Below are 22,841 nucleotides of genomic sequence, written 5' to 3'. Positions count from 1 at the left end.
CAAATAAAAACAAGAGAAAAGAACAAAATCTAGAAAAAGACCCAAACATACATGACAACCTATTTTTCATAAAGGTACAAATACAATTCAATGAAAAAGGATAGTCTCTTCAATAATTAGTGCAGACACAATGGAATATTCCTATGCAAAACAAAGAAACAAAAATCTACCAAATGAGGAAAAACAACTCAAATGTCTAAGCTATGGAATAGTTAAATTATGGTTCACTAATAAGATGGAAATCTGTGCAACTGTTAAAAAAAATAAGGAAGGAAGGAAGGAAGGAAGGAAGGAAGGAAGGGAGGGAGGGAGGGAGGGAAGAAAAAAAAAAAGAATGAAAAGGGGATAACCTCAAAGTACCAATAGGGCAAAGGGACTCAAAATACATTAAGTAGAAAAAGCAAAGTACAGAACAGTATGTTAAGAGTCATCTCTTGGATGAGGTTGGTAAGAATATTAACAAATGTATTTGCTTATATATGCAGAGGAAAATTCTGACACATACAGTAAATGCTAATGGCAATGGTGATTCTTCTTAGGTGATAAATGAATAGGAAACCTTCAGAGAAACTTTGCTGCATGATTTTTACAATTTTGTAAACCATATTAATCATTCAAATAATTCTTTTTTAATTGGTCCTCAAGCTGTAAATACAAATAAGTTGTAATTTGAGAAGCTGCTACTTATTTTTACTACCTTGGATATTACATTGTAACTATGTATATTAAAGTTAAAAACTGAACAACTCATGATCTTTTCACTGGGCTTGACAGATCAAATGACAAATTGAGTAGGTTTTTACAGAGCTACATAAAGTCCTAAAATCAAAGTTATCACCATGATTTTAACAATATACAGAAAAAATATTCTATGTTCTGCAAAAACATGCATTCTTTGTAGTTGTAAATTTTGTTTAAAACCACATAAAAACTTTCCTCATAAAATGATACACACTTCTCTGACAAATGCTTTATCATTCATAATATCACTAGTTCACCCATTGCCATTAGCAATGATAAAAATAATTATTTCTACAGCAATAATCTGTTTACTGTACCTACTATCCTATACCCGGTGTTACTACTCTTATCCTTTAGACCATGCTACAAAATGAGCTTTCCTTCTGTATTCCTGGGAACAAAAAGTAACAGTAAGAACTGGAAATGGTGGGGAGGGAAGTATAGTTAAAATTCCAACCAAAATTCCTTTAAAAAAAGAGAATATGCTTCTTAAAGGGGCTACATAAAGAAAGAAAAAAAAAAGAACAGGTTTTTCTAGTGGAAAACTACATGAAAAACTGTTCAACCCAACAATTTCATATCCCTAAAGAACAGTTCTAATAGTCATCCACTGCAAATATGTCTAAGTAGCACTGATTCAGACTCAAGAAACCTATACAATCTAAGACACATTTTCTTAAATGCTGAACTTGAATTATAACAGCATAAGCTGTCAAGTTAATTTTTTTTTCAAAACCAATGCAAACTAAAACCATGTGGCTTTTGCCCAACTTTTACACTGATTTATAACTTCAAAAGTATTTCTGTAAGAGACTACTGCTCCAGTTAGCAAATTTTCACCAATGACATGGCCCAGGTTAAGTGTTAGCCAACCTTATCCTTACCCTATAGATTGGGCAGGGCACAGAAATAGAGACCCTGATAACATTCCTGCTGCCATAACAGACACAAAAGGCAAGCAGTGAACCGTTAGAAGATCATGGCAGGAGTGGTCAATCAATAGTTCCACACCAAATATCAATAAAAATAGAATGATAACTTTATATCCCTTGACAGGAAAAAAGACAGGCCCTGGGCAGTGCTGGAATTACTGCTATTATTATATCCAAGGGCTAATACCAAATTAAGTGGACTTGAGCAGAATTAGGTAAAAATACAACAAAAACTTGCATCATCTAGCATGTGGAATTATACTAGAAAGGAGTTTAAAACACCTAATTGCATATGTTGCTATACTTCCTATATATTATTCTATCATAGCCACCCTTCTCCAAAACATAGTAATTTCATGGTGTATCTTTACTGTCAAATACCATGTAGCAGGTAAAAAATAACATGGCAAACCTCTAAGCAATGACCTGGAAATACTCCCACACCACATTGTTAGGTGAAAAAACAACAATCCAAGAAGATTCAGTATGATGCATTTTAAGTGCCAAAACAACAGAAAGAAGTAAAAGAAAACTCTCAATATATGTGTGTGTACACAAATGAATTTTTTGAATAAGAGTAGTATGTACCAACCACAGGTGACCTTCAGAAAGCATAACAGGTGATTTTCACACTATATCATTCTTTACTGTTTACAGCTTTTTAAAAAAGATAACATAAACCAACAGCCATGAATTAAAAACTATTATGAGAAACAAGAAAGTAACCGAGTTTAAATTTCCATCACTGAGAATTTTACTTTGGAGAAGACTTGGGAAGTGCACATTTGTCCAGAATAGTGTTATATTCAATTAAAATAATTTCTGAAAAAAATCAAGACAACTGGGCAGTAAAATGTCATTCATATTCCTCTTATAAGCTGAATTATGACACGCTGTAAGTACTAATTAGAAAATTTTACCTTTCTTGACGTATAGATGTCAAAAAATGGCTTATTTCTGACACTAAACGGTTCCTGTGTTTTGTCAATGAGCCCAGTCTTCATTTTTTCATGTCGAGGGCTTATTATTTCTCTTTCTATACACTGCAGACGAATATTAAAATCACAATCTCCAACTGGCTGTGCCTGAATTAAATGAGACAATTATTTAAATTTCAACACTGAAAACTATTTTATCAGCATAATTATTAAGGCTGTCACAGTGTACATATCAGTCTACATAAACAGCATCCTTTGGACTTGTCTAATGCACACCCTGCATAACCACATATGCCAGTCCTGATTTCACTAATTAAACACACCTAAACACATACACAATTAGTTATTTTAAAACCATAAATGCGGGATCCCTGGGTGGCGCAGCGGTTTGGCGCCTGCCTTTGGCCCAGGGCGCGATCCTGGAGACCGGGATCGAATCCCACATCGGGCTCCCGGTGCATGGAGCCTGCTTCTCTCTCTGCCTGTGTCTCTGCCTCTCTCTCTCTGTGTGACTATCATAAATAAATAAAATCTTTAAAAAAATAAATAAATAAATAAATAAATAATAAAACCATAAATGCATAAAATATAATGGAAGAGTGGTATAAATCTTCTCTAATATAAATTAATCTGATGTTTTCACATCTGAATTAAAGTATTAATATACTCAGTAATCATTTTTATTATTTGAATTAGTAAAATTATATAAATTAGTAAAACCTATATAAAACAAAAATCTACATAATTCAGGAAAGTATAAGCAAATAACACATCAAAATAAACAACATAGTCACCTAAATGTTTCTTGTTGCTTAAAGCACTAATGCTTTACAGGCCTCAATAAACACAAGATAATTATTAGACTAATACAATCTCAACTCTAAAAACTAATATAGAACAGTTTCCATAATATACTCAATTATATAGTTATAAAGAAAGCTCTTCATACACAGTATATAGTATGGTACACATATATGTGGTATAGATGATTTGAACCATAAAGTTAAAAGTACATATACTTTTTCCGTAAATTGAAGGTAGGGGCTTTCCCTACCCTAATAGTATATATAATACAGCATCCAATACTTCATCTGGCTAACAGTAACCATCCAGATTAGTAGCATCACCTCATATCAAGTACCTTTCTTCTTTACTTTACAAATGGACACCCTTCCATGAATTTTTCTCACCTTTTCATCTTCTTCCTCTTCTCTAATCTATATTACTCAGCCTAACATTTACACAACCTAATGCTTACAAAAGGGTGGTAGTATTTGGTTAAGCTGTGGACGTTAAATATGCCTTGAGGATGACTTTTTCTCAATTTTGGAAGGATGACAATTCTGATACTTAATAAGAATAAGGAGCAAGAGAGAGTAAGCCCTAGATATGAGGTAGTATAATATGTTCCCTTTACATGAAGGCATACAACTGTTTGTAAAAGGTATGTATTGAGGAAACATCAGTAAATCATCACAAAGTCCATTCTTTTCCATGACATCTGCATCATCAATAAGGTTGAAAAATCTAAAATGTTAGGCTTATTTATTAGACTTATTAGATGAATTCAGACTTCTATAAAATTAATGTGGAACAAGCAAGTTGTCCATTTTTTTAAGAAAATAAAGTCTAACAATCGTCTAAAAATATTTAAGTGGTCTAAATTTTCTTCTAAATACTTTTTACTTTAATATATATCATATATATTTATGTATATATATTTATGTGTATGTATATTTATGTATATATACACATAAATCAAAGCAACAAGAAAAAATTGAAAGCAAGTTCACCTTCAAATCTATGCTGCCTTCAAGAAAGGAAGAAGTACTTGATAGGTAGGTGATAAATCATTGAAAACAGACAACAGAAAGATCCTATCATTACCCTAACTAAAACCCTTCAATACTGCCCGACTTACATCCAGAACTAAGCTAAAATGCCTATTCAAGTCCCCTGGCCCCCTATTCTACAGATTATTCTCATTTCTTGCTGTGTCCCACATCCCACCACACATAAGTGCACTAACAACCTCTAATGCTCCTGACCTCCATGATTCTATCCTTCAAAATTAATCCATGTAACTTTTTTCTCTTATCTGCAAGTCCATGCTTCCTTGACTCAACTGAACCCTGGTTAAACCGAAATACTCTCACCTCTCTAGTTCCTATCATATATCCCTATATTTCTAACATATCTTTATTGTTCTTATACTATTATAATTATTTCTTTACATTTATTTCTCATCCATAAGACCAGTGGTACACAAATTTCTTTTGATTTTATACTCAATCTAAATACATACCCTAACAAATGTTTACAATACATGCATGTTAATTTTTAATGAGTTGCAACATGTACAACTGTATATTTTATACAACAAAAATTGAATAGATAAAAATAAACAAAAGTTCTACTTTCTTCCCAAATCCCATTGTGAAATGGTATTCTTTGGAGGCCAGTGTATCAAATTATAAATTCCCTGAAGGCAAGAAATTACATCTTATTCATCTGTGTATATCCACTACCAGGAACAGCACTTGACATATAAAAGATGATCAATGAAATCCTCCTGGACAAAATAAACTAAGGGAACTAAAAAGATTTTAACTATTTTTTCAAAACATCATTTTTTTTCTAATAGTAACCTTGATCTGGTGATTCAAAATAAGCTAGTTAACCATCAAGGCTCCATAATAAATTAAAGAATTAAATATATGACATGCTTTTGATTATAAATATATCCTAATATCAGAAATGTGGGGGGAAATGTGACTTTACAACTAATGGCACCGAAGTATTTATTGAGTAAATATAGACCTTGTAAAAGCATAACTTAACCATTCTTATAGCAAAATTAATGAATTTCCTAAACAGGACACAAAAGCACAAACTTTGAGAAGGTCTAGTAAGTTTGATTTCATGAAAACGAAAAACTCCTGTGCATTATAGATACTAATTTGCAGAAAATATTGTTTGTCACATACATAACCAAAAAAGGATTAGAATCCAGAAAAGATAATTAGTTCCTACACATTAAGGAGACTGACAACCAAATAGAAAAACCAGAAAATTATTCCAACTTAAGGTTAAATGACAAAAGAAAAATCCAAACAAGTAAAAATGAACATATGAAGTAGGCTTAACTTCATCAGTAATAAGGGAAAAGCAAATTAAAACAAGATGAGATACCATTTCACACACATCCAATTAGCAAAAACTTTAAACTCTGATAATACCAACTGTAGTTAAGTTGTTACGTCTACTTCTGAGAGGAATTCAGCAATGTAGCAAATACACCTGAAGTTGACAATTCAGTCAGAATCTCTATGATGGAAGTAGGGATAAAGGATTGTACTTTTTAAAAACACCTCAGGTGCTTACATCCCAAGAATGAGAACTGCCCTAGACAAATTCTGATGTATGCACACAAGAATATATTAAACTGTTTAATAGTAATATAATAGCAAAATACAGAAACCTAATTGTTCATCAAAAGGAAAAAAAGACAAAATCTATATATTTATACAAAGCAATACTCAATAGTAATTAAAGTGAATGTACTAAACTTATATGCATTAATACAAATAAATCTCAACAAAATAATGTAGAGTAAATGCTTGGTACCACAGTATAGTGTAGTATTTATATAGCACTAGAACCCTTGCACAACAATACCACATATATTTTATGGACACACACATAGATAGTAAAGTTATTAAAAATACTCATGGAAACAATAAACATCAAATACAAGGTAGAAGTTGCTTCTAGGTAAGACGGTTAAGAATAAGATAAGTGCGGTATGCATGAGAAACTTCTGAATCTGTTATAATTTATCTTATTAAAAAGAGAGTGGAGTAAAAATGACAAAATGTTATGCTTCAATAAATCTGGTGATTAGTATATGTGCATTACTCATATCATTCTCTATACTTTTGTATACACTGAAATTTTTCATATTTTTTTAAAGAATTAGAAGGATGTTGTCAAAGACAAAGTTCCCAGGCTAAGAAGTGAGCCTGCATGGAACAAACACTAAAACAGAGCTCAATGTCAAAAGGCAGAGGAGACAAAATTCTTCCATTCACAACAAAACAATGCTACCCCCACCCTTTAGGTCTCGTTATGGGTCAATGAACATTATTCCAAGATCTATGATAAGAGTAAGCCAATTCTGGAAAGCACTACTTTTGAGGCATATAGTAATCACAAACAGATGAAATTTAAATTTGGTGGTTTCTGACCTGAGTCTCTTAAATAGAAAACTGTTTGAAATCTATAAATTCGACAGAAAATGAAATATGTACATTGAAAATTTCCAGGAAAAAAAATGCCTTTAAAGTAATCTGGATTAATGCAATCCTGAATCTCAATACTATAATTTAAAATATATACCCCAAAAAAGAACTTTTAAAAAATTGTTATAAATCTTCAGAATTCTAAAACTTAAACAGCACTTTTAATTCCAGAATTCTTAATTGCTTTCAGTCTGGTTTGAATACTAAATGGCTATGCAATTTGAATAAGATATGTCTAGAGGAATGATTATACCTTTTCATAGATGTACACTATTGAAAGAGTTTCTCGCATTTACAGAAGTCATCTTGTACTGCCTAAATAATTTAGACACTGATACTATAATTAAACATGAACAGGCAGATTCTTGGCTTGTCTAAAACTATAGGAAATGGGTAGAAAATATAATTTCTATTTTTTGATATCTATTTATAACAGAATTTTATATTTTGTTTTTAAGTTTCCTGCCTGTACTCATGAATAACATATTTTTGCCCCCAAGTTATACATTCAATACCCATAATCAGCTTCTCTTTTTTTTTTTTCAAGTGACAGTAATAAAATTGTGGGCTCTTTTTAATTGTATACAGGATAACTAAAACCAACAGTTTCCATCTTATAAAATGCTGTCTTATTTTATCAGCTAAACTATTCTTCTTTACTCAGTTGAAGTAGTTAACAAAATCTAAAGACAGAGAAAGTTGCAAAATTATTATTAAGATATCAAATAAGTAACTCAAGTCACAATTTTTCTCTCCTACTATCTCTAAGGCAGATAACAATTTTTATTTGTAAAAACAGATCTGTTATCTCAGGGACAATTTTTACTTTATAAATTATATTAATGGTACTTACATTGAATTTAATTATGTCATATATCAAATATCTAGGAACGGCCTGTCCATTAACTCTGTCAATAATCATTTCCTTAAAAGAGAAAAGAAGATTAAGTTTCTTCATACTTTAATGGCAATTTCTTTAATTTGATTAAAATATAACATATACACAGAAAGCACATAAACCATATGTATACAACCTGATGAAACATTAAAATGAACACACTTATATCCAGATCAAATCAATAGACTGTCAGCATCCCATAAATTCCTGTCATGAATTTATTCTGTACTGAAATAAAATGATATAACAAGATCTCATTATGTATTTTTCTATTTGAATTACTATGTTACATTTTGTTTTATGTTTGATTTACTAAACAACTATTAGAAGAAAGAAATTACAAATTTTAAATTCCAAATATGAGGAATATTTTTATTTAAATTTTGTTAAATCACTTTTGCTTTAAAATTTGTTATAGGCCAACTACTTTAATCATAAAATTTGTAGGTATAAATGGTGCCCTTAATATAAATATATTCCCCATGTGAGCCAATGTGGTCTTCCTTGGTCCCATGTCCCTCTACTATGATCAAAGGGAACAGGACAAGAGAATATATTACATATTATAGCCATTAAATTAAAAAAAAATCTTAAATTCTGCACATGGACAGAAAAGAGATAAAGGACATTAAAAGATGATTATAAGCAGTGCCTGGGTGGCTCAACTGGTTGAGTGCCTGACTCTTGGTTTCTGGTTTCAGCTCAGGTCATGATCTCATGGGTCACTGGATCAAGCCCCATGTACAGCTGCACACTCAGCAAGCAGGGAGCCTGTTTGGAAATTTTCTCCCTCTGCCCCTCTCCCCGCTTGCGTGCTCTCTCTCTCTCTCTCTCTCCAAATAAATAAATATTTTTTCAAAAAAATGATTAGGCACATAATGTAGTATTTTATAAAATTTTAATTCTTAATAATACATTTTAACCTAAAATTATTTTTCTTTCCTCATATTCTTCCGAAGAAACTAAGCAGGATTTTTGTTATATAATTTCATGACAGAAAATCCACAACCATCCAAAACTACAAAGAACACACTGACAAATATACTTTGTTAAGAAGCTATTACTAATTAATTTCTTTCCCAAATATGTATTTGCTAACCTGTAGATACTTATTCATGGTTATCACCTTCTACCCAACACACGGCATAAATTAAATCACTTTGTTATCTTAACCTGTTTACTAAATATTTTTACTTAAATACTTGTATCTGAGAATTTAATGAACCATCAAGGTGGCACCAAAAACAGGTTTAAATTCATTATTATTTTCAAAAATGTGTGGATGTAAATTAAGTGAACTTCCAGGTTCAGATAACAGCACAAAATTTCCCTTCCAAATTCCTGATGAAATGAGCAAAAATATTCCTTTGAGCATCAAAAATGTTCAATAGGAAGAGTTCAATAAGAAATAGCAAAAAGGAAATTTTATTATCAGCAAACAAAACAAGTAAAAGGAAATATACAAGTAACTATTAAAAACTGAAAACTACCTGGAATGGAAGATGGCAGAACAGTAGGGTCCCCAAATCACCTGTCCCCACCAAATTACCTAGATAACCTTCAAATCATCCTGAAAATCTACGAATTTGGCCTGAGATTTAAAAAGAGAACAGGGGATCCCTGGGTGGCGCAGCAGGTTAGCGCCTGCCTTTGGCCCAGGGTGCGATCCTGGAGACCCGGGATCGAATCCCACATCGGGCTCTCGGTGCATGGAGCCTGCTTCTCCCTCTGCCTGTGTCTCTGCCTCTCTCTCTCTCTGTGACTATCATAAATAAATAAAAATTAAAAAAAAATTTTTTTAAAAATAAATAAATAAAAAGAGAACAGCTGGAATGCTACAGTGAGAAGAGTTCACGCTTCTATCAAGGTAGGAAGACTGGGGGCGGGGGGGGGGGGGGGGGGATAAAGAAACAAAAGGCATCCAAGGGCGAGTGCCCCCAGGACAGGAAAGCTCCGTCCCAGAGAAGCAGGAGCTTCAGCAATCTTCCCGGGCGGAAAGGCGCTCCCAGGGAGTTAGAGCAGGACCCCAGGAGGGCGGGGATGCCCTCAGGCTCCCTGGGACACAAACAGACACCTGCGCCCCAGGGAGAGCGCGCCGAGCTCCCTAAAGGACTGCAGCGCGCGTATGCATTGACCTGGAGGCAGCTCGGAGGGGCTCCAGCAGCGGCTCCGCGGAGAGGGGGCTGCCGGCCAAGAGGGCGAATCCAACAGCACAGGCCTGGGAGGACAGGGAGCTGGGGACACAGCCCAAGATCCGGCCTCCCCCTGGGACAGGCAGAGGCCAGGAGGGGCCAGGACAGCAAGGACGCTCCTGCCCCGAGCTGAGCAGATCAGCAGCCCCGCCCCCGAAGCATCCAGGCCCTGCAGACGGAGAGCTCTGTAGTTACCGCAGGAGCTGAAACCAGGGCTCCAGAGCTGGCCGCAGCCACTGTGGTTGTTCCTCCTGGGGCCTCAAGGGGTAAACAACCCCCACTGAGCCCTGCACCAGGCAGGGGGCAGAGTAGCTCCCCCAAGTGCTAACACCTGAAAATCAGCACATAGGCCCCTCCCCCAGAAGAACAGCTAGACGGACAAGTTCCAGGGGAAGTCAAGGGACTTAAAGTATACAGAATCAGAAGATACTCTCCCGTGGTTTTTTGTTGTTGTTGTTGTTTTTGTTTTTGTGTTTTTTGGGGGTTTTTTTTGCTTATTTTGTTTCCTTCCCCCACCCTTTTTTTTCCTTTCTTTCTTTTTCTTTCTCTTTTTCTTCTCTTTTCTTTTTTCTTCCTTTTTTCTTTTTTCTTTTTCTCTTTTCTTTCCTTCTTTCTCTCCTCTCTTTTTCTCCTTTTCCCAATACAACTTGATTCTTGGCCACTCTGCACTGAGCAAAATGACTAGAAGGAAAACCTCACCTCAAAAGAAAGAATCAGAAACAGTCCTCTCTCCCACAGAGTTACAAAATCTGGATTACAATTCAATGTCAGAAAGCCAAATCAGAAGCACTATTATAAAGCTACTGGTGGCTCTAGAAAAAAGCATAAAGGACTCAAAAGACTTCATGACTGCAGAATTTAGATCTAATCAGGCAGAAATTAAAAATCAATTGAATGAGATGCAATCCAAACTAGAAGTCCTAACGACGAGGGATAACAAGTGGAAGAACGAGTGAGTGACATAGAAGACAAGTTGATGGCAAAGAGGGAAACTGGGGAAAAAAGAGACAAACAATCAAAAGATCATGAGGATATATTAAGGGAAATAAATGACAGCCTGAGGAAGAAAAACCTATGTTTAATTGGGGTTCCCGAGGGTGCCGAAAGGGACAGAGGGCCAGAATATGTATTTGAACAAATTCTACCTGAAAACTTTCCTAATCTGGGAAGGGAAACAGGCATTCAGATCCAGGAAAGAGAGAGATCCCCCTAAAGTCAATAAAAACCATTCAACACTCGACATTTAATAGTGAAGCTTGCAAATTCCAAAGATAAAGAGAAGATCCTTAAAGCAGCAAGAGACAAGAAATCCCTGACTTTTATGGGGAGGAGTATTAGGGTAACAGCAGACCTCTCCACAGAGACCTGGCAGGCCAGAAAGGGCTGGCAGGATATATTCAGGGTCCTCAATGAGAAGAACATGCAACCAAGAATACTTTATCCAGCAAGGCTCTCATTCAAAATGGAAGGAGAGATAAAGAGCTTCCAAGACAGGCAGCAACTAAAAGAATATGTGACCTCCAAACCAGCTCTGCAAGAAATTTTAAGGGGGACTCTTAAAATTCCCCTTTAAGAAGAAGTCCAGTGGAACAATCAACAAAAACAAGTACTGAATAGATATCATGATGACACTAAACTCATATCTCTCAATAGTAACTCTGAACGTGAACGGGCTTAATGACCCCATCAAAAGGCGCAGGGTTTCAGACTGGATAAAAAAGCAGGACCCATCTATTTGCTGTCTACAAGAGACTCATTTTAGACAGAAGGACACCTACAGCCTCAAAATAAAAGGTTGGAGAACCATTTACCATTCGAATGGTCCTCAAAAGAAAGCAGGGGTAGCCATCCTTATATCAGATAAACTAAAATTTACCCCGAAGACTGTAGTGAGAGATGAAGAGGGACACTATATCATACTTAAAGGATCTATCCAACAAGAGGACTTAACAATCCTCAATATATATGCCCCGAATGTGGGAGCTGCCAAATATATAAATCAATTATTAACCAAAGTGAAGAAATACTTAGATAATAATACACTTATACTTGGTGACTTCAATCTAGCTCTTTCTATACTCAATAGGTCTTCTAAGCACAACATCTCCAAAGAAACGAGGGCTTTAAATGATACACTGGACCAGATGGATTTCACAGATATCTACAGAACTTTACATCCAAACTCAACTGAATACACATTCTTCTCAAGTGCACATGGAACTTTCTCCAGAATAGACCACATACTGGGTTACAAATCGGGTCTGAACCCATACCAAAAGATTGGGATCATCCCCTGCATATTCTCAGACCATAATGCCTTGAAATTAGAACTAAATCACAACAAGAGGTTTGGAAGGACTTGAAACACATGGAGGTTAAGGATCATCCTGCTAAAAGATGAAAGGGTCAACCAGGAAATTAAGGAAGAATTAAAAAGATTCAAGGAAACTAATGAGAATGAAGATACAACCGTTCAAAATCTTTGGGATGCAGCAAAAGCAGTCCTGAGGGGGAAATACATCACAATACAAGCATCCATTCAAAAACTGGAAAGAACTCAAATAAAAAAGCTAACCTTACACATAAAGGAGCTAGAGAAAAAACAGCAAATGGATCCTACATCCAGCAGAAGAAGAGAGTTAATAAAGATTCGAGCAGAACTCAACGAAATCGAGACCAGGAGAACTGTGGAACAGATCAACAAAACCAGGAGTTGGTTCTTTGAAAGAATTAATAAGATAGATAAACCATTAGCCACCCTTATTAAAAAGAAGAGAGAGAGGACTCAAATTAATAAAATCATGAATGAGAAAGGAGAGATCACTACCAACACCAAGGAAATACAAACGATTTTAAAAACATATTATGAACAGCTATACGCCAATAAATTAGGCAATCTAGAAGAAATGGATGCATTCCTGGAAAGCCACAAACTACCAAAACTGGAACAGGAAGAAACAGAAAACCTGAACAGGCCAATAACCAGGGAGGAAATTGAAGCAGTCATCAAAAACCTCCCAAGACACAAAAGTCCAGGGCCAGATGGCTTCCCAGGGGAATTCTATAAAACGTTTAAAGAAACCATACCTATTCTACTAAAGCTGTTCTGAATGATAGAAAGAGATGGAGTACTTCCAAATTCATTCTACGAGGCCAGCATCACCTTAATTCCAAAACCAGACAAAGACCCAACTAAAAAGGAGAATTACAGACCAATATCTCTGATGAACATGGATGCAAAAATTCTCAACAAGATACTGGCCAATAGGATCCAACAATACATTAAGAAAATTATTCACCATGACCAAGTAGGATTTATCCCTGGGACACAAGGCTGGTTCGATACTCGTAAAACAATCAGTGTGATTCATCATATCAGCAAGAGAAAAACCAAGAACCATATGATCCTCTCATTAGATGCAGAGAAAGCATTTGACAAAATACAGCATCCATTCCTGATCAAAACTCTTCAGAGTGTAGGGATAGAGGGTACATTCCTCAACATCTTAAAAAAGCCATCTACGAAAAGCCCACAGCAAATATCATTCTCAATGGGGAAGCACTGGGAGTCTTTCCCCTAAGATCAGGAACAAGACAGGGGTGTCCACTCTCACCACTGCTATTCAACATAGTACTGGAAGTCCTAGCCTCAGCAATCAGACAACAAAAAGACATTAAAGGTATTCAAATTGGCAAAGAAGAAGTCAAACTCTCCCTCTTCACCGATGACATGATACTCTACATAGAAAACCCAAAAGCCTCCACCCCACGATTGCTAGAACTCATACAGCAATTTGGTAGCATGGCAGGATACAAAATCAATGCCCAGAAATCAGTGGCATTTCTATACACTAACAATGAGACTGAAGAAAGAGAAATTAAGGAGTCAATCCCATTTACAATTGCACCCAAAAGCATAAGATACCTAGGAATAAACCTAACCAAAGATGTAAAGGATCTATACCCTAATAACTATAGAACACTTCTGAAAGAAACTGAGGAAGACACAAAGAGAAGGAAAAATATTCCATGCTCGTGGTTTGGTAGAATTAATATTGTGAAAATGTCAATGTTACCCAGGGCAATATACACGTTTAATGCAATCCCTATCAAAATACCATGGACTTTCTTCAGAGAGTTAGAACAAATTATTTTAAGATTTGTGTGGAATCAGAAAAGACCCCGAATAGCCAGGGGAATTTTAAAAAAGAAAACCATACCTGGGGGCATCACAATGCCAGATTTCAGGTTGTACTACAAAGCTGTAGTCATCAAGACAGTGTGGTACTGGCACAAAAACAGACACATAGATCAATGGAACAGAATAGAGAACCCAGAAGTGGACCCTCAACTTTATGGTCAACTAATATTCGATAAAGGAGGAAAGACTATCCATTGGAAGAAAGACAGTCTCTTCAATAAATGGTGCTGGGAAAATTGGACATCCACATGCAGAAGAATGAAACTAGACCACTCTCTTTCACCATACACAAAGATAAACTCAAAATGGATGAAAGAGCTAAATGTGAGACAAGATTCCATCAAAATCCTAGAGGAGAACACAGGCAACACCCTTTTTGAACTCAGCCACAGTAACTTCTTGCAAGATACATCCACGAAGGCCAAAGAAACAAAAGTAAAAATGAACTATTGGGACTTCATCAAGATAAGAAGCTTTTGCACAGCAAAGGATACAGTCAACAAAACTAAAAGACAACCTACAGAGTGGGAGAAGATATTTGCAAATGACATATCAGATAAAGGGCTAGTTTCCAAGATCTATAAAGAACTTATTAAACTCAACACCAAAGAAACAAACAATCCAATCATGAAATGGGCAAAAGACACGAACAGAAATCTCACAGAGGAAGACATAGACATGGCCAACATGCACATGAGAAAATGCTCTGCATCACTTGCCATCAGGGAAATACAAATCAAAACCACAATGAGATACCACCTCACACCAGTGAGAATGGGGAAAATTAACAAGGCAGGAAACAACAAATGTTGGAGAGGATGTGGAGAAAAGGGAACCCTCTTACTCTGTTGGTGGGAATGTGAAATGGTGCAGCCACTCTGGAAAACTGTGTGGAGGTTCCTCAAAGAGTTAAAAATAGACCTGCCCTACGACCCAGCAATTGCACTGCTGGGAATTTACCCCAAAGATACAGATGCAATGAAACGCCGGGACACCTGCACCCCGATGTTTCTAGCAGCAATGGCCACAATAGCCAAACTGTGGAAGGAGCCTCGGTGTCCACTGAAAGATGAGTGGATAAAGAAGATGTGGTCTATGTATACAATGGAATATTACTCAGCCATTAGAAATGACAAATACCCCCCATTTGCTTAACTTGGATGGAACTGGATGGTATTATGCTGAGTGAAGTAAGTCAATCAGAGAAGGACAAACAGTGTACGTTCTCATTCATTTGGGGAATATAAATAATAGTGAAAGGGAATAGAAGGGAAGGGAGAAGAAATGTGTGGGAAATATCAGAAAGGGAGACAGAACATGAAGACTCCTAACTCTGGGAAACGACCTAGGAGTGGTGGAAGGGGAGGAGGGCAGGGGGTGGGGGTGAATGGGTGACGGGCACTGAGAGGGGCACTTGATGGGATGAGCACTGGGTGTTATTCTGTATGTTGGCAAATTGAACACCAATAAAAAATAAATTTATAATAAATAAATAAATAATACATACATACATACATACAGACATACATACTGAAAACTACCAAGAATGGGGCAAAACAATAAGGTACAGCAGCATTTCACTACAAGTTCACTAAGCTCCCAGAGACCCTACTTGTAAAATGACAAATTCTTGATAATTGTCACTATTACACTCAAATATAGATAGAAACAAACTCAGTAGTTATTCTTGTCCTCTTTTTTCTCTCTTCTGATTATAGTAATAGAAATAGCACAATACTCTTTGTGCCTGAAGAAAGATTCCTGAACTCCACAATGAATTGAAGAAATAACCTGCACATTACTGGAATAATATTGGTTCCCAATTAGCTAAAGAAAACATTCACTAAAAGCCTTTCTTAAAGGACAAAACCCAAGGACTCTAACAAAAGACCCCATACCTAGGCTTAGTTTTTCCCAAATGATCTCCCCACCACAAAGTCTCCCCTTGCCTACAGCTGCTGTCGTTACTCTAGGTTACAGAAAAGTACGTAAAAATAAAATACCTAAGCTTAAAACTTAGTTAAGAAAATACCCTTGGGTACTGTTGCTATGATTTTAAAATGGTGCAACCATTATGAAAAGTAGCATGGCAGTTCCCTCAAAAAATTAAAAATAACACCTCCATATGATCCAGCAATCTCACCTCTGGGTATATATCCCAAAGAATTGAAAGCAGGGTTTTGAAGAGGTATTTGCGTACCCACGCTTATAATATCATTATTCCAATAGCTAACAGGTGGGAGCAACCCAAATATCCATTAACACACAAATGGATACATAAATGTGGCATACAAAGATAGCAAAATGCTATTCAGCCTTGAAAAGAAAAGAAATTTATCACATACTGCAATAAGAATAAACCTTGAAGACATTATGTTAAGTAAAATAAGCCAGTCACAAAAAGATAAATCCTATATGATTTCACTTATATGAGGTATCTAAAGTAGTTAAAATCACAGAAATAGAAAGTAGAATAATGGTTCTCACAGGCCTATGGGTAATGAAGAGCTATTTAATGGGAACACAGTTGTAGTCTTACAAGATAATGTTCTGGAGAACTGTTGAACAATAACATGCATAGAGTTAACACTACTGGACTGTATCCCTAAAAATGGTTAAGATAGTAAATTTTATGTTATGTGGTTTTACCACAACTATAAATTTAAAAAAAAAATTTAATAAAATCCAGTCAAGAAGGAAAAACATATTTCCTCTTCTAACCAAACTGGAGAATCAGGAACTAGATTTACCATCCTGCCTGAAACAATCAAAGATGTCGACAAAATAGAGGAGACAATCATTTTCAAGACACTAAACATCCAACAACAAAGGACAGTAATCTCTAGGAGACAGTAAATAAGGTATATGAGCCCTACAATTTTCCCAACTTCTAGCCCAAGAGGTTTTCAGGCTTCAGTGCAGGCAGGGGGATCCCAGGTAAAGCCCAATAGTCTCCCTGAGTATGTATGTATGTATGTATGAATGAATGAATGAATGAATGAATGAATGAATAACAGGTTGTCTGGGGAGACCAACAGGACTAGAGTTCTCAGGGTAGAGAGAGAGAGAGAGAGATATGCCCAGATGAAGAACTACAAGATATCCTCAAGTCAGACTTCCATGAATGTTCAGCAGAGTATACATGTGAAAAGGACCACACAAAGCTGGGAATAATGTCTCTGCCTACCAGACAGATTAATTCACAGGGTATTGAGTACTCAGAAGGAACTTGTCTCAGCAGAGAATAATTATCCCTGCTCTAGTCCACCTAACAAATCTTAAAAGCAAGACTCAAAAAGTATAAACCAGTACCAAGTAAATTAACTACATACCAGAATTAAGCACAGGAATATCAGGCTCCCAAAAAGGTAAAATTCAAAATTTTGGGCATCTAGTCAAAAATTAACAGGTTATGCAAAGAGGTAAAGAAAAAAAAAAAAAAAACCTATAAAGAAGAGAAAAATCAATCAAAAATCACCCCAAAACTGAGAAAGATGTCAAAATTAGCAGGCAAGAAAACTAAGGCAGATGATTATAACAGTATTCCATATATTCCAAAAAGTTAAGTAAAGACATAGAAGATATAAAAAAGACTCAAAGGGCAGCCCGGGTGGCTCAGCAGTTTAGCGCCACCTTCAGTCCAGGGTGTGATCCTGCAGACCTGGGATCAAGTCCCACGTAGGGCTCCTGGCATGGAGTCCACTTCTCCCTCTGCCTGTGTCTCTGCCTCTCTCTTTCTGTCTCTTGTGAATAAATAAATAAAATCTTTAAAAAAAAAAAAAAAGACTCAAAATGAATTTTCAGAGGTGAAAACTACAATGCCTGAAGTAAAAATATTATGGATGGAAAAATACCATGCAATTTAGACACTACAAAAGAAGAGATTAGTGAACTTACAGATACAGCAACAGAAACTACCCAAAATTGAAATAGAAAGATAAAAGTTGTTTTTAATGAAAACAGCATTAATAATCAAATCTTCAGACAGGTAAAGAGTAGAAATAATAGCAAAAAAAAATTACTTTTAAGGAAAATTGTAAACCTGGGATGCCTGGCTAACTCAGTGGTTGAGCATCTGCCTTCAGCTCAGGTCATGATCCCGGGGTCTTGGGATCGAGTCTCGCATCAGGTTCCTACTGGAAGCCTGCTTCTCCCTCTGCCTATGTCTCTACCTCTCTCTCCTGTCTCTCAAAAATAAATAAATAAAATCTTAAGGAAAAAAAATAAAAAAGAAAAACTTGTAAACCCATAGATAAAAGATGCTCAATAAACCCTAAACTAAAAAAAAAAAAACTAAGGAAAACTGCAAGATACAGCAATTTTATATTGCTCAAGAAATCATGAGAAATTGCTCCGTTGTCTTTTGATATTAAATATTGCTGTGGAGAAACCTGCAGCTTAAGACCTGCATTATGAGCCCCACAAAAAAACAAACAACAACAACAAAAAAAAAAACCCTCACGTTTGACTTTCCTATCCTCTGTACTTTCCTATATTCCATTATCTTTTTTGTAGTCCCCAGGTATCCACCCTTCTCTACCTATCCGTCCAATATTTCCTGAGCCCAGGCTATGTTATTAGACATAGCTCCAAATACTGGAGAAATTAAGCATACAGTCTCTACCTTCAAAACAGAGCCCCAGAAAGAGAAGAAACTACATAGTAGCTAGACTAGGTCCAGCAAAAAGTACTGGAGAAATTAAGCATACAGTCTCTACCTTCAAAACAGAGCCCCAAAAGAGAAGAAAATACACAGTAGCTAGACTAGGTCCAGCGAAAAGTTCTAGTTTAATGAAAGGCTGCTATATAGATAGAGTGACCATGCAGCTGTCTAAATCAGAATACTTGAAAGATTTCCTATTAATAACTATACCAAGACAGCAGAGGTAACCTACACTATTTCAGCCAAATAAGGATATATAGTATAGACTTAACTAGGAGTAGTTATTTCTACTTGAAGAGTAAGAGAAAGGTTTGATAATAAGATATTGTGATCCATTCCTTAAATCCTGAAAGGTACAAGTGGGTATTTCCTAGCAGGATGGTGAATGAGCCAAATAGTATTACAAAGGCATGAAAAATGATGGTTTTAGGTAAATTGTCCAAAGCTCAGTATAGATGGAGCTTATAGTTCGAGGGTTCACAATCAAAGACAATGCTAAAGACATATGGGCATGGCCCAGACATAAAGAATATTATGTTCAGTAGTTTGGGTTTCATGCTATGGGCAATGGAGAACCAATGAAGGGTTTTAATTAACTGTTCTCTGGAAACTTGCAGACCTTCAAAGTTCATCTCAAAGGTAACCCATTCCTCAAAATCCTTTCAAGGCCCACTTACTTCTAATTATCATTGTCCACCTAGGTGATGAAACATTCTGGAATTAGATAGTAGTAATGGTTGCACAATATTGTGTATATACTAAAGACTGCTAAATTATACAGCTTAGAAAGGTGAATTTTATAGCATGTCAATTATGTTTCAATTCTTAAACATAAAACTAAATATTTTTAAATCCTAAAATCAGTTCTTCAAAATGAAGGGAAATGATGGAACCCTAGATACACAGCATATATTAAATGTCAGCTATATATATATTAATTATATACATTCTGAAAATATAGGCACAACAAAATGACGGAAAGAAAATACAACAAAATGTTAAAATGTAACCTCTTCTTGACAGTTTAATTTTTTTACTTTATGATGTACAGACTTTCTAAAATTTTAGCAATGAATATGCATATCCTTTTACAAAAAACATTAACAGTTGAAAAGGCATGCCATTTTTTCCAAGATTCTTGCTATTAACTTTGGTGACTAACTGCTATATTCTCCTCTTAACCTCAATATAAAATCAACTGAATTTCACTGATTGTTTCAAATGAATTAATGCCATATTTCTAAACTCCTATTTTCCACATTTTGTGGGTCAAAGAACATAATTTAGAGAGCAAAACAAAAACTTCAATGTTCACATCTGACAGCCAGACAATTAGGTAGTTTGAGTTATTCTTGGATTTGGAATTTTACAAAAACAATTTGCAAATGAAAATGTAGAAGAAACAGGAAACTACAGAGGACTGTTTTAATTAACTAACTGGAAAAACAGATATGGCAACTATAATTCTGGTCCAAGTAAATTGACATCATGAATCATATTGCTATTTTAAAACTTCGCAAGAGTCTATTATGCAGCTTTCATTTGTCCAAGTTTGGGGTGAAAATAAATAGTATTGCTCAGTTAAATCTGCAGATGGTTAAACATCTAATTTTTAAGCATTATTTCCTACCTGGAATGCCCTCAGCCCATGTCCAACAAAAAATCTCTTTCTAAAGAAATCTTTCCATATCTAATGCTAATTCCTCTATAAAACTTCTTTCATTCCAAACTAGATGTAATTTATTTCTTCTCTAAACCACCACTAGACTTTTTTTAAAAACCAATCATCAAGTTATTGTTTTATTTGAAGGTCTCCTCCATCACTACCAATTTTTCTCCACCCTATCAAATGAAGTATAATGTCTCAAGGGTGAGGCCTTGTTTTCAACCCTCTGCATTCTTGGCACAGCAACCTGAACATGAAAAGCAATCAAAAAAATATTAGTTCAATGATAAACTATACTAAACCGTGGCAAATGCTTTAACTTAAGAGTCCTTTTCTTCCTTTTATTTTATTGATTACAATGCTAAAAAATTATATCTTAAATGAAGTTAACAAAAACAGAATGTTCTTCTTGTTCCCATGAAGGCACTGCCAGATCTGCCACACTGGCTGTGCAGTTTACAAACAGCACAACTCCAGGGGTGCCAGTCACACTAACTACAGAATTGAGAATGGCACACCCTGGAGATGTGCAGTGGACAACACTTCCAACCGTACATAATGGCTCTGTCAATCACAGGGTGTGTGTGTGTGTGTGTGTGTGTGTGTGTGTGCTGCACATACATGTTCCAAATGTTTATGTATATATAGTGTCATTACAAACTGACATTTTACTACAGCCCCACAGAGTACTCTCTTTGTTTTGTGACTATATTTACTCTGCTCAGTCTCTGCCACTCCATCCAACCATACTACCTTCTTTTCTTCTTTTCTAATCTTTAGTACCTGGTTCATAGTCAAACTCTCAACCTGAACTCCTACCATCACTCATTAAGAATCACCTAATGTTTTCCTTGATGTTACTTCCATTGCTCTTCTTCACACAACCTCAAACTTTCATCCTCCCTAGGTCACATCCTGAATCTTCTCATCACCCCAAACTATATCTCAGGAATTACTAATTTAAACATCTTATTCTCCCATCAGTCTTCCATCTACTGGTTTGCACACTCCAATATCTATCTAGCTGGTAAATAAAAACAATGTACATGGGATGGGGCCAAAAGCATTCAGGACACTTGGAAAATGATATTCCCTGTTAAACAAATAAGTATGTATTTTATGCATGTGATTTTCATTAGGATCATTGTACCATTGATAATTTAAGTAATCATTCACAAGCCACTCCGTATCATCCCAACAGTGAATAAAAGCCAGAAATAGAGGAGCAAATTTCATCTGGATTAAAACAACAAAGGATTCTCATACAAATTCCAGAGAATTATTGGCCACATATAATTCAGTCTGGCTCATGAAAAAAAGTTAACATTGAAGAAAGGTTAGAAATCTTAAAAATATAAGTAGTATCCCTGTAGAAAGGAGACCTGAAGTTGTGAGAAGTTATAATAAAGATGTAGAGTCCCTTTCCCTCCAGAGAAAGGCAGTGAATGTGTGGCAAAGGGATAAACCATTCAACCAAATACAGCAAAGGGAAAGATGAACACTCTGAAGACAAGCCTACCAGAGATTGTAGAGAAAAGTATAAGCTTATTGTTTTATAGATTTGCACATTAAGTACAGACTAACCTCTTAATCAAATAGCCCATTCACCCAAAAGCTAAAGAGAGCAAAATCTAAGTGGCAAATCAGAACAACCAGGAGACTGGGTGCACTTAAACAGCCAAACATTAAACTATATGCTAAAATGAAAGTATTAAAATCAATCTAAAACTGTCACTGAAAGACAAAAAAACTAATGGAATGAGAAAACAAATGAAAAAAGAAACAATGATATATAAGGGAATCCACTACACAATAAAAATCATATATCCAATTAAAAAGGAAAAACAGATGAGTTGAATGGTGTTGAGACAACAGTTTAGACATTTGGAAATAAATAAAATCACACCCTTACCTTATTCTTTTTTTCAAAATATATTTCAGATAGATCAAATATTTAAATATACAAATAAAACTAAAATATACTAAAAGAAAATACAGGTATTATAATAATTCTAAAGTAAAATATGAAAAATAGGAAGAAAACTAAGTAAAAATTTCTTAAAATGATATTAAAGCCAAGTATGAAAAACTAAATGTTTATAATTTTACCTACATAAATTTACCTATATAAATTTAAACCTGTGCCACAGAAAACACCAAAAAGCAAAATACATTTTTTTCAAAATATATGTCACAAAGTAATACCCTAACAGGCAAAAACTTCTTACAAATCAGTAAGAAAAAGATGAATATCCAAGAGAAAAACATACAAAGGATCTGAACCAGCAACTCACAAAAGAAATACAGTA

General features: G+C 35.4%; 1 protein-coding gene across 4 annotated transcripts in view; it reads right to left on the bottom strand.

Annotated features, from left to right (window-relative positions):
• The window catches only part of RNGTT (RNA guanylyltransferase and 5'-phosphatase), a 369,143-nt gene that overhangs the window by 230,548 nt on the left and 115,754 nt on the right, over positions 1 to 22,841 (bottom strand). For all 4 annotated transcript variants that reach the window (XM_077903107.1, XM_077903108.1, XM_077903110.1 and 1 more), the window contains exons 10-11: positions 7,766 to 7,837; positions 2,594 to 2,758 (exon numbers count right to left, since the gene is read on the bottom strand). In XM_077903107.1, the coding sequence (XP_077759233.1) occupies positions 2,594 to 2,758; positions 7,766 to 7,837 (237 nt within the window). The remainder of the gene's footprint in view (positions 1 to 2,593; positions 2,759 to 7,765; positions 7,838 to 22,841) is intronic.

Source organism: Canis aureus, chromosome 7 (assembly GCF_053574225.1).
Source record: "Canis aureus isolate CA01 chromosome 7, VMU_Caureus_v.1.0, whole genome shotgun sequence".
NCBI lineage: Eukaryota > Metazoa > Chordata > Mammalia > Carnivora > Canidae > Canis > Canis aureus.
The sequence above is the reverse complement of the archived record's forward strand: the minus strand, read 5'-3'. Positions and strand labels throughout refer to the sequence as shown.